Source organism: Ipomoea nil, unplaced genomic scaffold (assembly GCF_001879475.1).
Source record: "Ipomoea nil cultivar Tokyo-kokei standard unplaced genomic scaffold, Asagao_1.1 scaffold2403, whole genome shotgun sequence".
NCBI lineage: Eukaryota > Viridiplantae > Streptophyta > Magnoliopsida > Solanales > Convolvulaceae > Ipomoea > Ipomoea nil.
Window position 1 is genome coordinate 1,895,647 of NW_017618831.1, and position 18,201 is coordinate 1,913,847.

Below are 18,201 nucleotides of genomic sequence, written 5' to 3' on the forward strand. Positions count from 1 at the left end.
TATAAACAATTAAAAAAAAAAAAAAAAACAATGGTGTTAGAGCATCTCCATCTATGGATTTTGGAGTGATTTTTGAGAAAGCAAGGATGATGTTGAGGAGAAAGAAGAAATGGAGTTCTTGTTAGGAGTGGTTTTTGAGCAAATTATATCGTGTGGACTTTGGTCCAATACATAGAATTTGAATTTATAATGCACATAATACACGATATAATAAACATGAATTTTGTGCATTATGAACATGAATTCTATGTATTATGTTAAGTGTTTATTTGTTATCAGCTTTATAATACACAGAATTCATGTTCATAATACACAAAATTCATGTTCATAATATCATGTTTATGTGTGTGTATTATGAACATGAATTATGTGTATTATAAAGTCAAATTCTGTGTATTGGACCAGGGTCCACACTGCACTGTGGACCTTGGTCCACGATATAACGATTGTGGTTTTTGGTCTGAAAATATGGGCCCGCATGGAGAAGAAGCTGTCGTTATATCGTGGACCGCGGTGCAAACAGTGCTATTTCTTTAAGTAAAGAAATGGCGCGCCGTTAGTGTTAACGGAACGCACATTTTTTTGTATGTTAATTACCAATTGACACTACAATATATCTAATCCGACACTGTCTCACATATTATTTTATATTATCAAATGAAACAGCAGTTATATCAAAATGATATTATAGTTGTGGTGAAATGAAACTACAATGTATATAAAATGAAACTGAATAACATTTCACATATTTGAGTGTATATTGTACAATAAATCTGTAATTATATCAAAATGATAATGTAGTTGTGTTTTAATAAAACTATAGTTTATATACAATAAAATTAAATAACATTTTCACATATTTGAGTCTATAAATATCGAATGAAACTGTAGTTATATTGAAATGAAACTGTAATTGTGTTGAACTGAAACTACAGTGTATACAAAATGAAACTGAATAACAGAGTTACTTTTTGCGGAAGGGTGCGGAACAGCGGGAAGCGGATGCCGTTTCTTTTCATTAATCAAAACGACGTCGTTTTGATGCGCGGTGCACGATATAATTTGCTGAGAAGAAGGGGCCCCCGAGTCGCACGTAGCGTAACTTGCTCGTAGCGAAGACACAATTTTATTATTTTATATCGTCATCACATTTTCAAAAGACAGAGTGTTAGACTTCGTTATCGACCTCCGTCCAATAGTTACACATAAACAGATTTTTCTCGATACATTCTTAAATAATGATTATAATTTTCCTATCACCCAAAAAAAAAAAAAAAAAAAAAAAAAAAATTGAACCAAGCTGTCTTTAGCGGCTGCTACCAAATCTGTATTCCCACCACTACCAATCTGCCATGGCCACGCATCCCACCATTGCCGGCATCATGCATTACAAACACCATTGTCACCATCCAATAAGACGGGTTTTTCTCGTAGAGACAATTATTTTCATTATATAACCGGGGTTTTCTAATTTTTTATTGAATTATATCTTAGACGTCATGAATTCATTTTCAAGTCTATATATAAACAGGTATGTCTAGAATCTAAAATTAAGACTAAATTGTACTGTTAAGAGTCACATCGATAAAATAAGAGAGGATATATAAATTTATAAAGCTAATTGATTGAATTCAATCTTTTAGTATGGTTTCTTGATCCAATCTTAATTTCTAACAATAATTTCTGAACACAAAAAATTTGACTCCAATGTTCATAGCAGAAATCAAATTCGAACAAACCAATGACATGTGCGTCACTGCGTGCGTGGGATATTCTCAGATGTTTGATTGTTTATGGGTGATAACATTCCATTAAACGTATAGATACAACCATTATATTATTATATTGGCAATGGTTGCCCAGTCTTTATCCCTCAAATCTGCAGAATGCTAAGCTCATCATATATAATCCCCAGCCCAGTAAAAGAGACTACATAATATTCCAACAGAAACACAGAAAAATGGAGCCATCAGCTGCTAATGATGAAACCCATGAGATTGTGATAGCTGGAGGGGGCCTCTGTGGCCTTGCCACTGCCTTGGCTCTTCACAGGTAGGCTACTAATGGTGGTTTCTTAAATTTCGATTTCTAATTTGAATGTACCTACAGTGACTATCCGAGTGTGCATGTCCACTGAGTGAATTTCGTCCTATTATCCTAACCGACAAAAGATCACAAAGAGAAGTGAACCAGCCTAAGTTGTCTATAGGCTAATAGACCGCTCCCAAGAAAAGTTGAATTTAGAATCATGTGATTATAAGTCTGAGCAATTTGGTTGGGACAGTTATTGTTAATTCTAACATGTCATTTGGGTTAGTGTGGTATTTAATTAGTTGATTGTTGTGATGATTGTGCAAGCAGGAAAGGATTGAAAAGTTTGGTTCTTGAAAGAGCAGACTCACTAAGAGTGGAAGGTGGAGGCCTTTGCATCTTGCCTAATGGGTGGAGGGCTCTTGACCAGCTTGGGGTGTCTCACCATCTTAGGAATTTGGGCTTTCAACTTGACAAGTATAACACTCACTTCTTACTTTCTTTATTGCCCCTACTAGAGCTACATGTTCTCATTATTTAATTATTACCCAAAAATATGCATTGTATTATAGTTCACACTAAAAATACCATATGCACAGGACTCGATCAAAAAGGTATTTAACAATAATCGAACTCATAATATTTTAATATAAGAGTAATATTCTAACCATTCAGCCACATTTTTTTTCTAATAATTTTACAAGAATCATACATTTCTCCATGTACATTTTCCATCTAAGCTCACCTCCCAATTTTTTTTTTCCTTAGGGGTTGGGACTTGGGGCTTGACAAGGGTACACAACAAGCCATGCCAGCTTTGTAAGTTCCACAACTGTATCTTTACTTTCTTCTTTTATAAAGTGAATATATCCGACGCGAAGAATTTTCAAAATAAAATTTGATCATAATTCGACTCTGAATTAGCCAAAATTTAATATGACTATCGAATACCAAAACAGTGGAAAAGGAGAGGCTCGTTGCTTGAAAAGGAGTGACCTTATTACAACAATTGCCGAGGCTTTGCCGGTTGGAACGCTTCGCTTTGGTTGCCAAATTGTTTCTGTCCAAACAGACCCTCTCACTAAATTTCCACGCATCCAACTCTCCAATGGAAAGTACATAGGCACCAAGGTACATTTCTACCTTCATTAATTCAAAAATTTTCTGCTAAAAAGGATGATGGAGTGGATAAAACATGATTCTCGTATCATAGTCTTTCTAATGCAGTTTAACTTTTTTGTATGATTTATAGACTATTACATAAGAGCGGGAATGCATACCTTCAATTGCGAGTTTTCCTCGTCATCTAAAAAAAATCAATTGTGTCTCCTTAATTGTGTCTATTGTTTTTTGTTTTTTTTTTTGTTTTTTTTGTTTTTCAAATTTTTGGGGAAGCTAGTAAGTCGTAACCATTATTCAAAGGGACACTCTAAACGAAATCCACCTTGTGATCCTAGTTGTCAAATGATCACATAAACCAGTTTAAGTACCTATAATTGACGGTCTCAAATCATGGTTACCAATTGAAGTGTTGGTAGTGCATATTATGGCTCTGTTTGGCAACGCTAAGCTAGGAGCTTATAGCTTATTTTAAGCTACTAATAAGCTATAAGCTCTGTTTGGTAATGTTCCCAAAATAAGCTCCTAGCTTAAAATAAGAGCTTATTTTAGAACGCTACTTTAGGTAGCTTTTCAAAATAAGCTACTAGCTTCCTAACTTTTTTTCCATCTTTACCCTTATTATTTTAAAGTAATGACATATTTTAACCTTATGAATTAAAACCCTTTCTCTTCCCCTATCCTAACTTTCACGTCAATCCTTTCCTTAGTCTTGTTTCCTGCTAAACAATTATGTTGAAACTTTAGCTTATTATTATTATTATTATTACTATTATTATTAATGTTATTTTTAAATTAGCAATATGGCTTCAATCTCAATTTGAACAAGAGCCGCCAACTAATGCTCAAGAAGCATTCAATCGTGCACATTATTCTCTTCGGAGTTGTATTGAGAGATCATTTGAAGTATTGAATAAGAGATAGAAGATACTTGCTAAAATGCTGCAGTTTAGTGAGGAGACCCAAATTGATGTTATTATGGCCACATTTGCACTACATAATTGTATTCGGAAGAATTCACAAGATGACATGATGTTTAATGTGCTTGAGCAGCATCCAGATTACATACCGCCCGATGAACTTCAAGATTCAAGTAGTAATATCTCCATCAACGAAAATTTAAGTCACACCTCTATGGAGATGAAGGAGATTCGCAACAATATTGCTACTTCATTATGCGATGCTAGATCATGATCATGCTAATAGTTTTATTTAAAAAGTGTTTACTTTTTTTGGAAGACGAAATGTTAAATTTTAATATGTAAACAAACTAATTTAAATTTTATGAAGATGTCTTTTTTAGTCTTTTTACATTTATCAGCTTATCAAAAAGCTAATTTTACCAAACACTTTCAATCATAACAGCTAGCTTAACAGCTCTTCAATTTTCAGCTCCGAGCTTATAGCTTTTCAGCTTTCAGCTCCTTTTCAGCTATCAGCTCCTAGCTTATAGCTTTTCAGCTAGGTTTGCCAAACAGAGCCTATATGATAGTGAGGAGGATGGAAACAGGGGAACTTCTCTTAGGAATTTTATCAAACAGTACCTAGGCATATGCACAGTGCTTGCTTGATGTTATTTTTGACTGAAGATACAGAATTACTCTTCAACACTTACTCCTAACAGATATGAAAACCACTTACAGATACTGATTGGGTGCGAGGGATCAAGGTCCATAGTGGCGGACTCCATTGGACTAAAGCCTCCAAGCTCTTTTGGTCTGGGCGCCATTAGAGGCTTAACAATCTATCCACACGGCCATTCTGCTTCACATGAATTGGTGCGGATGACCAAAGGCAAGACTGTTGTAGGGAGAATTCCAGTCAATGATAAGTTGATCTTCTGGTTTGTTGTTTTTCCAGCTCCAATACAGCCAGGTAATCACCATCACCTTCAATAGGCTGATCGGCTCAAATCAGAAAGGCTAATAGGTCACTCTCACCGAAAGTTAAAACTTGAAAATTTCTCTTGCCTGTTCAGATGTCAAGTTTCCACGTGAACCAGAGCTTATTTGGCAGAAAGCGGTAGAGAAGACGAAAGACTTCCCAGCAGAAGTACAAGAAATGATGGAGCGTTGTGCCGTAGAATTATTAACTTTCACGCACCTGAGATACCGCGCACCCTGGGAAATTCTGCTCGGAAAGTTCCACAAAGGCACAATCACGGTCGCGGGAGACGCAATGCACGTAATGGGCCCTTTTCTCGCGCAGGGCGGATCCGCCGGCATCGAAGACGCGGTGGTGCTCGGAAGAAGCCTGGCGAAAATCAAGGACGATCTGAGCAAAAGTGAGAAGTACGAAGAAGTTGCGAGTAAAGTTGGGGAAGCGTTTGATGAGTATGTGAAAGAGAGGAGGATGAGAGTTGCAGGATTGTCGACCCAAACGTACCTTATTGGTGTGTCGTGGGAGGAGAGATCGCCATTGGTGAAGCTTGGTGCTATGATTGCTAGGGCTGTTCTTTTCAGTAACCGTGGTGCTCATATTAACTATGATTGTGGTCGCCTTTGATGTGCACTCAAGGTGTTTGATGTTATGTTTTACCAATATAACGTCGCGGGATGTGTCTTAGTGAGTCGTTGAGATTAACAAGAATACTATTATATTAAGATATTATTTGCAGTTTGTATCATTGAGCTATGCCCCGGGACAATAATACTACTTTCTTTATATCTAGTGTCTTATTTTATCAGTCTTATTTATTATTTATTGGTCAAACTAATTATTTTTTTCTTTCCTTATTTCTATTAGCATTTTTTTATAATTTTTAAATTTGATTTTTTTGGTGCGTTTAATATTACTTTTAATGTAGATTTTAAATATATAAAATTTACATTACATATTAATTTTAACCTTAAGATTATGAAAAATTAAATTGTAAATCACTTCAATCAAGCATGGCTAATGAAACCCGACACATAAATGGCCGGGACGGAGGGAGTAATTTTCATGAATTGCCCAATATATATATATATATATATATATATATATATATATATATATATATATATATATATATATATATATATATATGAGTTTTGCTACATGGACTACTATTTTCTACTCCCTCACTTTTATTCCATGTTGTGGCAAGAGCTGGTTGCTTATTATCTTCATCTTGTGGGTCATAATCTGGTTGTATTATCATTTGTTTTAATTTAATTTAGCCATTAAGTATTGATGATTAGTATTCATTTATATCAAATTAAAGCTTCAAACTATATAAATCACCATGAAGATAATAATTAAGGATGACACATCCTCATCTTTCAAACACACAAAAATTCACAATTTTGCACTTCTACTATGCCTTTATTTTTATATATATATTTTTTTACAATTACTTTCTCGAGAGAAGCCTTACTTTAAGCATATATTTTAAGTTAATGTTAGGACAACTCCAATAAAACTAACAATAATAATCATGTTGGACCTAGTAATACATCTCATATATATGAAATTAATTGTGCAATATCATAAATGTATACAAGCAATAATTCTTTTTAAAGGTAAACATGGTCTCTCTTAGATCGAGCTTAACCACACTTTGATGGCAGCTTTATATATATATATATATATATATATATATATATATATATATATATAAAATGTATAAATCCATATATTAATAGTTAATACAGTAAATAAATAATTAATCAGAAACATGCATGCATGCATGGGGTAATAATTTAATTACTTTCCGTAACCCCAGAAATCCATCTCGCTGCGTAGGGAGAGCGGGTTGATATGGTTCATGGCGGATCCGTTTGCGTCCTCAAACCCGACCCGTGTAGCCTTGGATGACCCGTGGTCGTCTTGACCCATCTGAGAGCTCACAAGCATCCCCCATTCGCTCATGCTTTGCGGCGGCGGCGGTTCGCAGCTGCCGACCTCCAGGCCGGAGTCGCAGGCCGCCGTCGCGGGTTGGTAGCAGAGGTTCTGGTCGCTGCCGCTTTCGCAGTCTCGGGTCGGGTCGGACATGAGCTGTTTCACCATAATGGGGGCTGCGGCGGCGGCGTGTTGGTCGGAGAAGTGGGTGGCGGCGGGTATGAAGTTCTGGGGTTCGAGTTGGTGGTAGTGGTGGGGCAGCGGGATGTGGTGGGAGTAGTTGAATCCGCCGCCGCCGTGGCCGTGGGGCGGTTGGAGAAGGTATGGAGCGGTGTCTCTGAGCGAGAAGCCACCGACGGCGGCGCGGGATTGGTTGGCTGCGGTGGTGTTCAGTTGGTCGGAGATGGCGGAGCCGCTTTCGCTTCCGACTTTGAATAGATTCTTCTTCTTGAAAACCCTACAAACCACCCACCCATCCTCCTGCATGCAATCATATATTCATCTCATTATTACGCAACATAATTATTCAATGAATAAAAGTTTAATTCACACATAGTTAAATCCCAATTTTGGATGACGAGGAAAACTTGCAGTTAGTATATCTAGCTTTTATGTAATAGTATGCAATCACAAAAGAAAGGTAAATTATACTAAAAAAGATGTGTATAAGCTAAAAAATTTACATTACAGATAGGACTCAGGTATTTTTTGCAATGGATACATATGCTTTTGAATTGTGCCGAGTACAATCAGCTCTAAAAACATACATTACTATATCTACTTATCTAGTGAAAAGCACACACATATTCATTGGTATCTTTAAATTTTCACATATATAATTTTTTTTTTTCAAACTCTAGTACCGATTAAAGTTGGAAACTCTTTTTAAAGTCATATTTGAAGAAAAGAAGAACAAAATCAGAAGGAAAAAAAAAAAAAAAAGAATTACATTTATGATAGTAGTAGGGATAGCAAGAAAGATAGGAGGCGGGTAGAGAAAAAAATGCATACTTTTTATATTTGGCATTGGTCAAAGATCAAGAAGCTAGGGTTGGAAGGATCAGTCATCAATTCAAGATTTGACCAAAGAGTAATTATATTAAAGATATAAGAAAGTGCTCATGTGTGTAATTCAATTAGTCAATTAATTTAATTAAAAGACTTTGCTTTACTAATAATTGTAGTGTGTTGGGTTTGTATAGCATCACCGCATACCAAGGGGAAAACAAAGTATGAATTTGGTTTAGTTAAAACACATCTTAAAAAGGTTTTTGGCTTTGTTGAGACACATCCCAAAAAGCCTTTTAGGTTCAAATTTAAAAATATAAGAAACTAAAAAACATAACATCATTTAATTTTCTTTGACTTTGTTACCTTGGAGTTTGATCCAAACCATGAAAATATGGAGGGCTTGCATTAACATCTATCTCTGATTCTCTGCTACTTCATGCATGATTGACGGGAAAAACTAATTTGGTCAGGTCATAAGATGTTCTGAGCAGGTCATAATTGTATGGTAGTATGTGGGATATATTTTTAAATCCGTATTATATATAGACTAATCCCCATTCACATTGAATTGATCCAATTAAGTGCATATAATAACTAAATAGTAACGAGTTCATTCAGTAATCAATGAAACTTTTATTTTTCTGATCATTTTTACTGACTTTATTAGCTTATTTTATGCTAAGAGTAAAAGTTCAGCAAGGGATCCGCCTAAGCTATTGGCCTTCTCGGTTTGAGCTTTCAAATTATGAGTAACCTAAACTAATTTATATCCTTATAGAGTTATGGTCACAAGACGTGATTCACCCAAAGTGCACATTTATGTAATGGTTGCGACTTTCTTGTAAATCAAAGAGAGTAAAAATGCAATATAAAAGAGAAGGTTAAGGATGGAAAATAACTTACATTAGGATTGGCTTGGGGATCATCGGCATCGTCGAGCCTATACTCATGCATGATCCAATCAGTCTTTTGGCCATGGGGAGCTCTGCCTCTATAAAAAACTAGGGTTTTCCTCATCCCAATCTTTTGGAAGCTATTCCTTATGCATTTGTCCCTTCCGGTGGCCTTCCAAAAACCGGCGTTGGTCGCTCGGTTAGTCCGTGACCCCGTCGGATACTTTCTGTCCTTGTGACTGAAGAAGTACCAATCGTTCTGTGGCGTTGACCCAATCTTGCACCTCTCTATTGTCCACATGCATATAGGTTATATGTATAAGTCAATATAAATGTAATCTCAAATTTCATATCATTATTATTGACAAGTCACACTATATGTATATACATGAGTCAATCTTATAATAGAATAGGGGCAAATATTATTGTCAGAAATTCCCTTTTTTTTTTTTTTTAGATGATGAGGGAAAGTGGGAAATTTGCAATTGTTGTAACTATCTAGGTTGATTATAATTGACTGGCTCAAATCAAACAAGTTAATATGTCGCTCTATTGGGAGTCGAACTTGAACCTTTGTGGCTACCATGCCAACAACTTAAACCATGTTTCCTCTACCCAAGAGATTCCGAAAAAATTTTGAAGGATAAAGAAAATAGATTTTTTTTTTTTAAAAAAAAAGAGGGATTCAGAAAATTAAAATTATATATGAGCCATTAATTTTCGTTCACCTAAAAAAAAAGTACACTCTTAACCCTCCAATTCCTCCCAACCAAAAAAAAAAAACACAAAAATATAATACAATAATTCATTACTAATACAATAACTTAATGAAAAAAAGAACTAACTTTTTTTTTTTTTTTTTAATGATGGAAAGCTGAATAATTTGATTAAGAATTCTAAATATATATACCTTGGAGGTCCCAGGGCTCAATCTTATTCAAATCAATCTCTCTGATAACATCCAACTCAAATTTCTGATAAGAAACCTTCCTCTTCAGGTAGTAATGGAGAAGCTCTTCGTCCGTCGGGTGAAACCGGAACCCCGGCGGAACGCCGCCGTTCGACGATGAAGCCATCACCGCCGCCGCCACCACTGCACGAAGATTACAGTCCCCTAGCTTTCTTGTGTGTACAAAGTTTAATTGCTTTCCGAGCCTTAGTATTGTTGAACCTGCGGCGGCGATTATCTCTCTGATGAGATGATTTGATTTCGATCTTCTGCTTCCGCAACTTTCCAATAATAATAATAATAATGGTTTGTGTGTGTGTGTATATATATATGGGGTTGTGGGGGTGAATTGTCAACGAATTTGAGGGTGTTGTGATGAGAGAAAGTTGACGGCCGGTGACGCCGGCGGCGGCACAGCAACCTAGCTTAAAGCTAACGTAAATCCCAAGCTATATAGACGAATTGAACGCATTTGCCATGCATGGCTCTCCCTCACTCGTTGCGCCATCTCTACGCGCCCGCACTTGCTGTCATTGCATATGCCCATCACTAGTGTGTATATAGAATAATTTAAGAGATAATACAAAGTGGGTGTTTGGTAAATAGTTGGTGGCGGATAGTTCTTAGCTGATTGGGTTACGTGTTTGATTAATTGATAATATTGGTTGATTGTAGAAATATGTTTTGGTAAATTAGTTGTTAATTAACTGATTATATGCAAAATGACTTTCTCAAAAAGTTAATCAAAAAAACTGTTTTGAGCAGCTTTTTGAATTTTAGTCATTTGAAGTAATAAACAGTTACAAAAAACTAATTAATCAAATATTTATATTGATTGTTTAACAAAGTCAAACAAACCAAAATTAGCTGATAAGTTAACTATTTTACAAAACAAGGCAAAAATTTTGGGTTTCGTGACACTCATAAAATTAGCGGTTAGCAATGGACAGATTAGAGTTTCCCGGGATGATAGATCCTCCAAAATATGAAATAATTCTAGTGTGGGATCATTGATATAACTTGAAATAAGTTAATCAACAATACACAACAATTAGATAAAAGCTTTCACTCTGAATAGCCTTATCAAGTATCAAGTAGTCTTTTTTGGCACGCTAGAACCCGACTCTAGTGTCAGATGAACAAAATAAACTAAAGTAAATTATATATCTTATTGATATTATATTAGACAAAAGCTCTCGCTTTGTATAGCTATCAAGCAACTGGTAACCCTTTCTGGCCTGTCACATCAAAACCTGACTCTTACACTGGATAACCTTTTTTTAGGTAGTCCTCAACTTTTCCCCTGTCACACACCAACCTCTCAGCAAGGACACCAAATGATAGCTAAGTCCTAACTTCATTACAAAAAACTAACCAATTCAATAATGATTGTTTGATCTTAACTTAATTACCACTATACTCTTCCATTTTTTTTTTTTTAAATCAAATTAATTTTAAAATCATAATTTTTTTTGTTAGTTATGGTAAGGGAATCAACTATTACTTGAAAATGTGTTAGTTGATATGAAATTCATCCCATAACTTTAACCAACAAAGAATCACAAGAAGTTAATTAAAATTAATCAATTTAAGTTATTCATAATTAATCGACTCGGTTGTGTGCATGTTGCCCTAAAATCATATAAGCTAGAGAGTTGGAACTTGGAAGTGTGGAGATGCAGGCGACGCGCTGTAGAAAGGGTGGGGTTACATGATATGAGGATGGTCAGAGCATAATATAAAACGAAAAGAAAAGATCCCGAGGAAATAAGGAAGACTAAAAAATGGGGATATTTGCTTATTCCGAAAGCAAGGTCTTGAAAAACAGCTACCATACTAATATCATTTCATGGGGATTCCCACCTTCAATTGGACGGTCCATATACTTAAATTCCTATTCCTAATGTACATCCTACGTATCAAAATGCATGCAGGATGCAGCTGCACTACCCTCTTGCATTCTTAATTATCTATGCTAGCTATTCTTCGCCGATTAACGGTTAGTCAATCCGCGTTTTACTTTATTAGAGTCCTTAGAAAGATCTTGTAGTGTGATAGTTTGACCAAAGAGGCATGTGTTAAAAATCATGTGTAATAGGTTTAATTTGATCAAGGATGACTTGGTGAGAATTAGACTTCTGATTTTTTGGTACGAGAACAATATTTCATTCACTTTGCTACTTATTTCAAGGCAAAGAAACAAAGGTATAATGTGTTTAAAGGTGCAATCATCATGGGTTAATCGTTATAACATTTTTGTGAGTTAAATTTCTCTATTCATATAGTGGTGATTGGTATAATCACGGCTAAATAATTACTTAGTGACGCCTTTAAAAAAATTACTTAGTGACAATTACGGGGGCAATCCCAGCTCAAGTGGTAAGGAGGTAGCACCCTTGACCGAGAGGTCCTGGGTTCAATCCTCCGCCATGATGAGTTTGAGCTAGTCAGCTATGGGAAACCTAGGCTGGTTTACCACCTTGCGGCCCTTTGCCGGCTAGGGTTCGCAGGGCGAGGGTTTACCCACATACTCACGAAAGCCAGGAGTGGGGTTTACCTCCGGCTAGGGTTCGAAGCCAGGAGTGGGGTTTACCTCGACAATCCAAAACAATTACACAAAAACATTGGTAAGGAGGTAGCGCCCTTGACCGAGAGGTCTTGGGTTCAATCCTCCGCCATGACGAGTTTGAGCCAGTCAGCTATGGCTTGCGGCCCTTTGCCGGCTAGGGTTCGCAGGGCGAGGGTTTACCCACATACTCAAAAAAGCCAAGAGTGGGGTTTACCTCGACAATCCAAAACAATTACACAAAATCATTGCAAAGATTATGTTGCACGTTAAATGACTGCTATTGTTACGTTGCTGTAATGGTGTAACATTTTTTTTGAAAGTCAAGACATAATATAATGAAGTTCCGGGGATTGCAACCCCAAGAACGGCATCGGAGCCAATCTGAAAACTTGTTGCTCTTGCTTTGGAACATTAAATAAACCACTATTGATTTTTGTAATGTGTTTAAGCTTTGGATACTTTAATTATAATTTGTTAGTTAGGTTTAGGTAATAATGTCATAAAATTTTTGGATGTCTCCTACTCTACAACATGACTGCTTGTGAGAATATAATGTACAAAAACAAAACATATTCATTAGAGTGAGATAAGGTACGGTTAACATATATGGTTACCACTTACCACCTTAGCTTTTTTATTAAGGAGAATAGTTTGATTGAGAAGTGGATTACTATTGTAATAATCTAAAAGTATACATGATGTTGGTACTGTAACACTCCAACAATATATATATATATATATATATATATATATATATATATATATATATATATGGATATGGATATATTACGTTCGAACCGACCCAGGGTAGCACAACGGACCCGAAGCACCGAAGTGGAGTCCAAGACAATTCGACCCGAGGCACCTCGGCCCAAGCCGTCTTGACGATAGTGGGCTCGGCCTCACCCGAGCTCGGCCTATGATGGGCTCGGGTGGAATAACTCAGTCTTACCCGAGCTCAGCCTATAACGGACTCGGGTAAGGGAGCTCGGTTATACTCGAGCTCAGCACGGCTGACCTGTGACCCGGTCTTGCCCGGGCCCGGCCAGCGCGGAGATCCAACCTCCCGCCATTTTAAGGAGACGGTTGGGGGGTGTAGCTTGTATAAATATCTCTCACCTTGTCTCATTAAGACACATTATATCTATCTTACACATTTTGTCCTAGCAAATCATTGTAATAGTCAACTTACGACATTCAATATAACATACGGTCTCCGCGACCTATTACGACATCGTTTCTATCCATTTCTTATTCGTACTCTTATCCGGGTTTAATAATTCAGGCCACCCCGAGTTAATTAAATCCATCATATATATGTGTGTGTGTGTGTGTGTTATAGGAATAACTTTAGCAAAATTTGCCAAAAGTCTTGTGGTTGAGCTACATAGCTATGACTTTTCAATTGAGAGGTTTTAGGTTCGAACCTCATCATTGTGGAGAATAAAAACTCTAGCAACATTTTAAGTAATACTAGATTGTTTACTATTATTATAGTGTAAAGAATAATACAACCCTACATAAATGGTATCAATTGCTCGAGTTGAATCCTAATACTTTCACCAAATCATATAACCATTATCAAGTATTTGATAACCATTTCGATTCCAATTTTCATGTGTGAACCAAACACACCCCTAATATATATATGTATCTGTGTATGTGTATACATACTAAGCTCATAGCTCGCACATGTTGAGACGACCGTATACAGGCCGGAAGCTTCAAATTACTGCCATTTCAAATCCTTCCAACCTGGTTACATATATTAATATATATTATCACAAACATATTATTATAATAAAATTATTTTTGAAAAAGTATCTTTTTACAACTAATCATCACCCCGCGTGCATGCATGGTTGCGTGAATTAATGCATGCACCTATGTATATAAATTAAAGAAATAATAATTTAATTTTTCATTCTTTATTTTGTAGGTTTATGATTTTTTTTTATAACCTAAATTTTTTAACTTCGTCGGACCATGTCTTGAGTACTACTGACTCGATTACAATGTGACATCCGATCTGTCCATATTTTTATCACTGAAATTTGAGCATGTTACTCTCATTTGAGAGAGCTACAACTATAACGCTTGACAACAAGTTCTTTTGCCCATGTATAGGGCTAGAATTGATTAAAGAATTGATCGAAATCAATATGATATAGGTGCATGTTAGCCTTAATTAGGCATAGATCAGAGGTGATTAAATTAGAGCTTGCTGCATGCACACGTAAAAGACTTGGTTCATTTTATGCTGATTTTTTTTTTTTTTTTTTTTTTTTAATATCATATGAGAATATAATGAGATTAGGAGTTGACAATGTATTTTATTTTGGAAATTTTGTTTAATTTCCAAATTAATTAGTAAATTAATCCTGTTTCCTAGGAGAAACTAAAGCAAAGTGTACTGTCATATGTGTAGTGATGTATAATGTCAGTAAAAACATTCCTTTCTTCGATAGTTCAAATTCTGCTAGCTGAGAATTACCATCAACTCCAGCAAGTAATATTACACTTCTGTCATACACCATCATATGACTACAAAAATCTATTGTAAGTTGTTAATTAATTAATGGGAAAATGGTTAAATAAATTATCAAATCAAATTATATATATATATATATATATATATATATATATATATATATATATATATATAAAGTAATTAAGTTTTTAATTTTAAAAATTACAATTAAATACTTGAATTAATTAGTGGAATTGTGTAATGATTTTTTTTGCTGGTAACTAAAAAATTTGACCACCAGGCCATTCCCCTGGCCTTCTTATGCATATCAATATCAAAGAGTGGTCGCCTTCCTCGATCTTTGATTTGTAGAAGGCGATTGGTGGTCGCTTTCTAGAGATATGTAGAAGAAAAATAAGAAGAAAAAGGCAACCAACGGTGCAAGATCTCCTCAGCGAGCATGATTTGATGGGTGGCAACCGACGAACATAGTGTGGGTTGATGGTGTGCAGTGACAGTAATAATGTAAGAGTTTTTATAAGTATGAAATAAAATATTATTATAATTTTTTTTTAATAATTTGCATGAGGGTTGACATTTTTATTAGGTTATGACGACACCTAAAACTATCACGGGGTAACCAACATGGCTAGTTGATATGTTTAATTTTGTTAGATTTTTTTATTTTTTTATTTTTGGTATATAGTTTAAAAGCTTTTTAGACTATTTTCACTTGATTTATTTCTTATGTTGCAAATTTCATCATTTGAAGTTTTTAGTGTGGACAGTAAGGAAAATATCACATATGACTCGGCTCAATTTGTAGATGTGCAAGTGTAGTGGTATTTTGAGACGGTTACAATTAATTATTTTTGTAAAATTTATATAGGTTTCATTTTGTTCAGATTATATATTTTGAAAAACTTTAATGTTACATAGTCTTGATCAGATGAAAAACCCTTCAGAATCATGTATTCTTCTTCCTATTCTACAATGACTAAGCAAATGCAAGTTTTACTCTTTGATTCCCTAGTGCACGTTGCGGGGGATTCCGTTGTGTGAACTTAAAGAGATTGGGCCAACTTAAGCTCCACCTTGTGGTGAAATGCTTTTAAGATATCTAGCTTTTTCACGATATTATGTATTATTTAAAAAATTTTAGTATCTTTTTTTATTGAATAATGAGGGAATTTTGCTTTTATTAATTTTATAGTCAAATGTAATTTTACGATAGATCAGGTCAACACAATCGTAAAACAATTCAAAGAGAAATCGAGATGGTAAGTGGCAATGTTATTGCTAGAGAACTAAAGACTGAACCCCTTCAATGTGTCATCGGAGCACTACAAGAAAAATGCACATAGACAACACTAGAAAGACAACAGTTTTTAAGAAAAGTGTTGTCTTTTGTATAAAAGACAACAGTTTGGTCCAAAACCGTTGTCTTTGATTCAACACTTTTGTCAAAGACAACAGTTTTTACTTAACCGTTGTTATAAGTGTGTTGTCTTTGTGCATTTTGTGAAAAGACAACACCACAACGACAATGGTTTTTAAAAACCGTTGTCTATGTGCGTTTTTTTTAAAATAAGACAACGGTTTTTTTAACTGTTGTCGTTGGTGTGTTGTCTTTAAGCGCACTGGAATACACAACACTAGAAAGACAACGGTTGTTTAAAACCGTTGTCTTTGTGCGCTCTTTTTTTTTTTTAAAAAGACAACGGTTTTATTTAACCGTTGTCGTTGGTGTGTTGTCATTAAACGTAATCGAATACACAACACTAAAACGACAACGGTTTTATAAAACCGTTGTCTTTGCATGTTCTTTATTTGTTTAAGACAACAGTTTTATTTAACCGTTGTCTTTGGTATGTTGTCTTTAAGTGTATTTGAATACACAACACTATAAAGACAACGGTTTTAAACAACCGTTGTCGTTGCGCAACATTATTTAACAGGTATATAAAATAAAAACACAAACATTAACTAGAAGAGTTGAACCTATGACCTCATGCTTAATAAGTACACGATTTTACCAACTACGCAACACAACCTCTTGTGTCTAAAGGTGCAACATCTGGTATATAACTGGGTTGCTTCTGTGTTGTTTGTGAAAACCAAGACAACAATTTTAGAAAATAGTTAAAAAGTTCCCCCCAGGAAAAATAGAACCTAAGACCTCTAACATAATAAACTAAGCTAAACCCACCAAGCCACAACAACACTTATGTACTCAAGCGCAACATCTAGTATATTACCAAAATAGTTCTATTTTCGTTCATATTTAAATATAAAATTATTCACCAAAAATTAAAAGTAATTAAATTCATTAAAGTTTTATTTTCAATTATATTACAATAAAGACCAATCTATGAATTCAAAATAATAATAATAATATATTATCAAGTATAAAAAACAATATGGAGTGGTGTTCATAATTGTGCGGTATGATGTGTAGGGGTTTAGGGCGGTATATATATGATAGGGGCCGGGGTTGGTAATCGACTATTCCGGCTAGCGCATGACTAACAAGGTTAGCTATATGTTGGTAATTGACCCTTACGGCTAGCGCATGACTAACAAGCTAAGGTTAGCTATATGTTGGTAATCGACCGTTTCGGCTAGCGCATGACTAACAAGGTTGAAACTGTTGGTAATCGACCCCCCCCCCCCCCCCCCGGCATGCCTGAGACACGTTGAGAATGGATATGAAAGAGTAGTTGATTGATGCCGTACAGTTTGCTATATCCCATTTCTTTTGCCGCCGCGATCTTAATTAGCTCTATGTCATAATTACCAAACTATATATTCATAATTTTTGAATTGAAATGCATATTCATAATGATTGAATAACTCTGATCTATATTCACAATTACAGAACGCTGTGTTTATAATTTGCGATGTTTATATTTCCAAGTGTTTATAAATATACATTTTAGAAATTGTGAATCAACAATACAGAAATTATGAATCTGTAGTATAGAAATTATGAATTTACTGTATATAAATTATTAATCTATACAACTGTATTTAAATTAGAAATTATGAATCTACATTATAGAAATCTATGAATCTCGTGTTCTGTACCTATATACCCGATTCAATTTTAATTGACCGAATGTAGCGACTCGAGTAATTAAATTAATATTTTATTACGAAATTTCCCTTTAAGCTAATACAAATTAAAATTTCCCTCTAAGACAAAATTGGGAAATTTTTGTCTTCCCTCTAAGACAAAATAGCGCAAAAATAGGGCTAGTTCAAAATTTCCTCATTCACTCTCCGCTAACCTCCTTCACTCTTCGCCAGTCTCCGGTAACTGCTCCGCAGTGGGTGC

The 18,201-nt window shown here is 35.2% G+C and overlaps 2 protein-coding genes across 2 annotated transcripts; one reads left to right on the top strand and one right to left on the bottom strand.

Annotated features, from left to right (window-relative positions):
• The first annotated feature begins 1,891 nt into the window (after positions 1–1,891).
• On the top strand, positions 1,892–5,817 carry LOC109152398 (putative oxidoreductase YetM). The gene is made up of 6 exons (XM_019300059.1): positions 1,892–2,052; positions 2,362–2,508; positions 2,800–2,850; positions 2,991–3,162; positions 4,794–5,025; positions 5,129–5,817. The coding sequence occupies exons 1-6, from the start codon at positions 1,961–1,963 to the stop codon at positions 5,653–5,655; spliced, it is 1,221 nt and encodes a 406-aa protein (XP_019155604.1). The 5' UTR covers positions 1,892–1,960; the 3' UTR covers positions 5,656–5,817.
• Positions 5,818–6,795: 978 nt separating this feature from the next.
• On the bottom strand, positions 6,796–9,955 carry LOC109152399 (protein BEARSKIN2). Its single transcript, XM_019300060.1, has 3 exons — positions 9,787–9,955; positions 8,887–9,164; positions 6,796–7,452 (listed from the first exon to the last, which is right to left on the bottom strand). Exons 1-3 carry the CDS (start codon positions 9,950–9,952, stop codon positions 6,838–6,840), a joined length of 1,059 nt encoding a protein of 352 aa, XP_019155605.1. The 5' UTR covers positions 9,953–9,955; the 3' UTR covers positions 6,796–6,837.
• Positions 9,956–18,201: the final 8,246 nt, after the last annotated feature.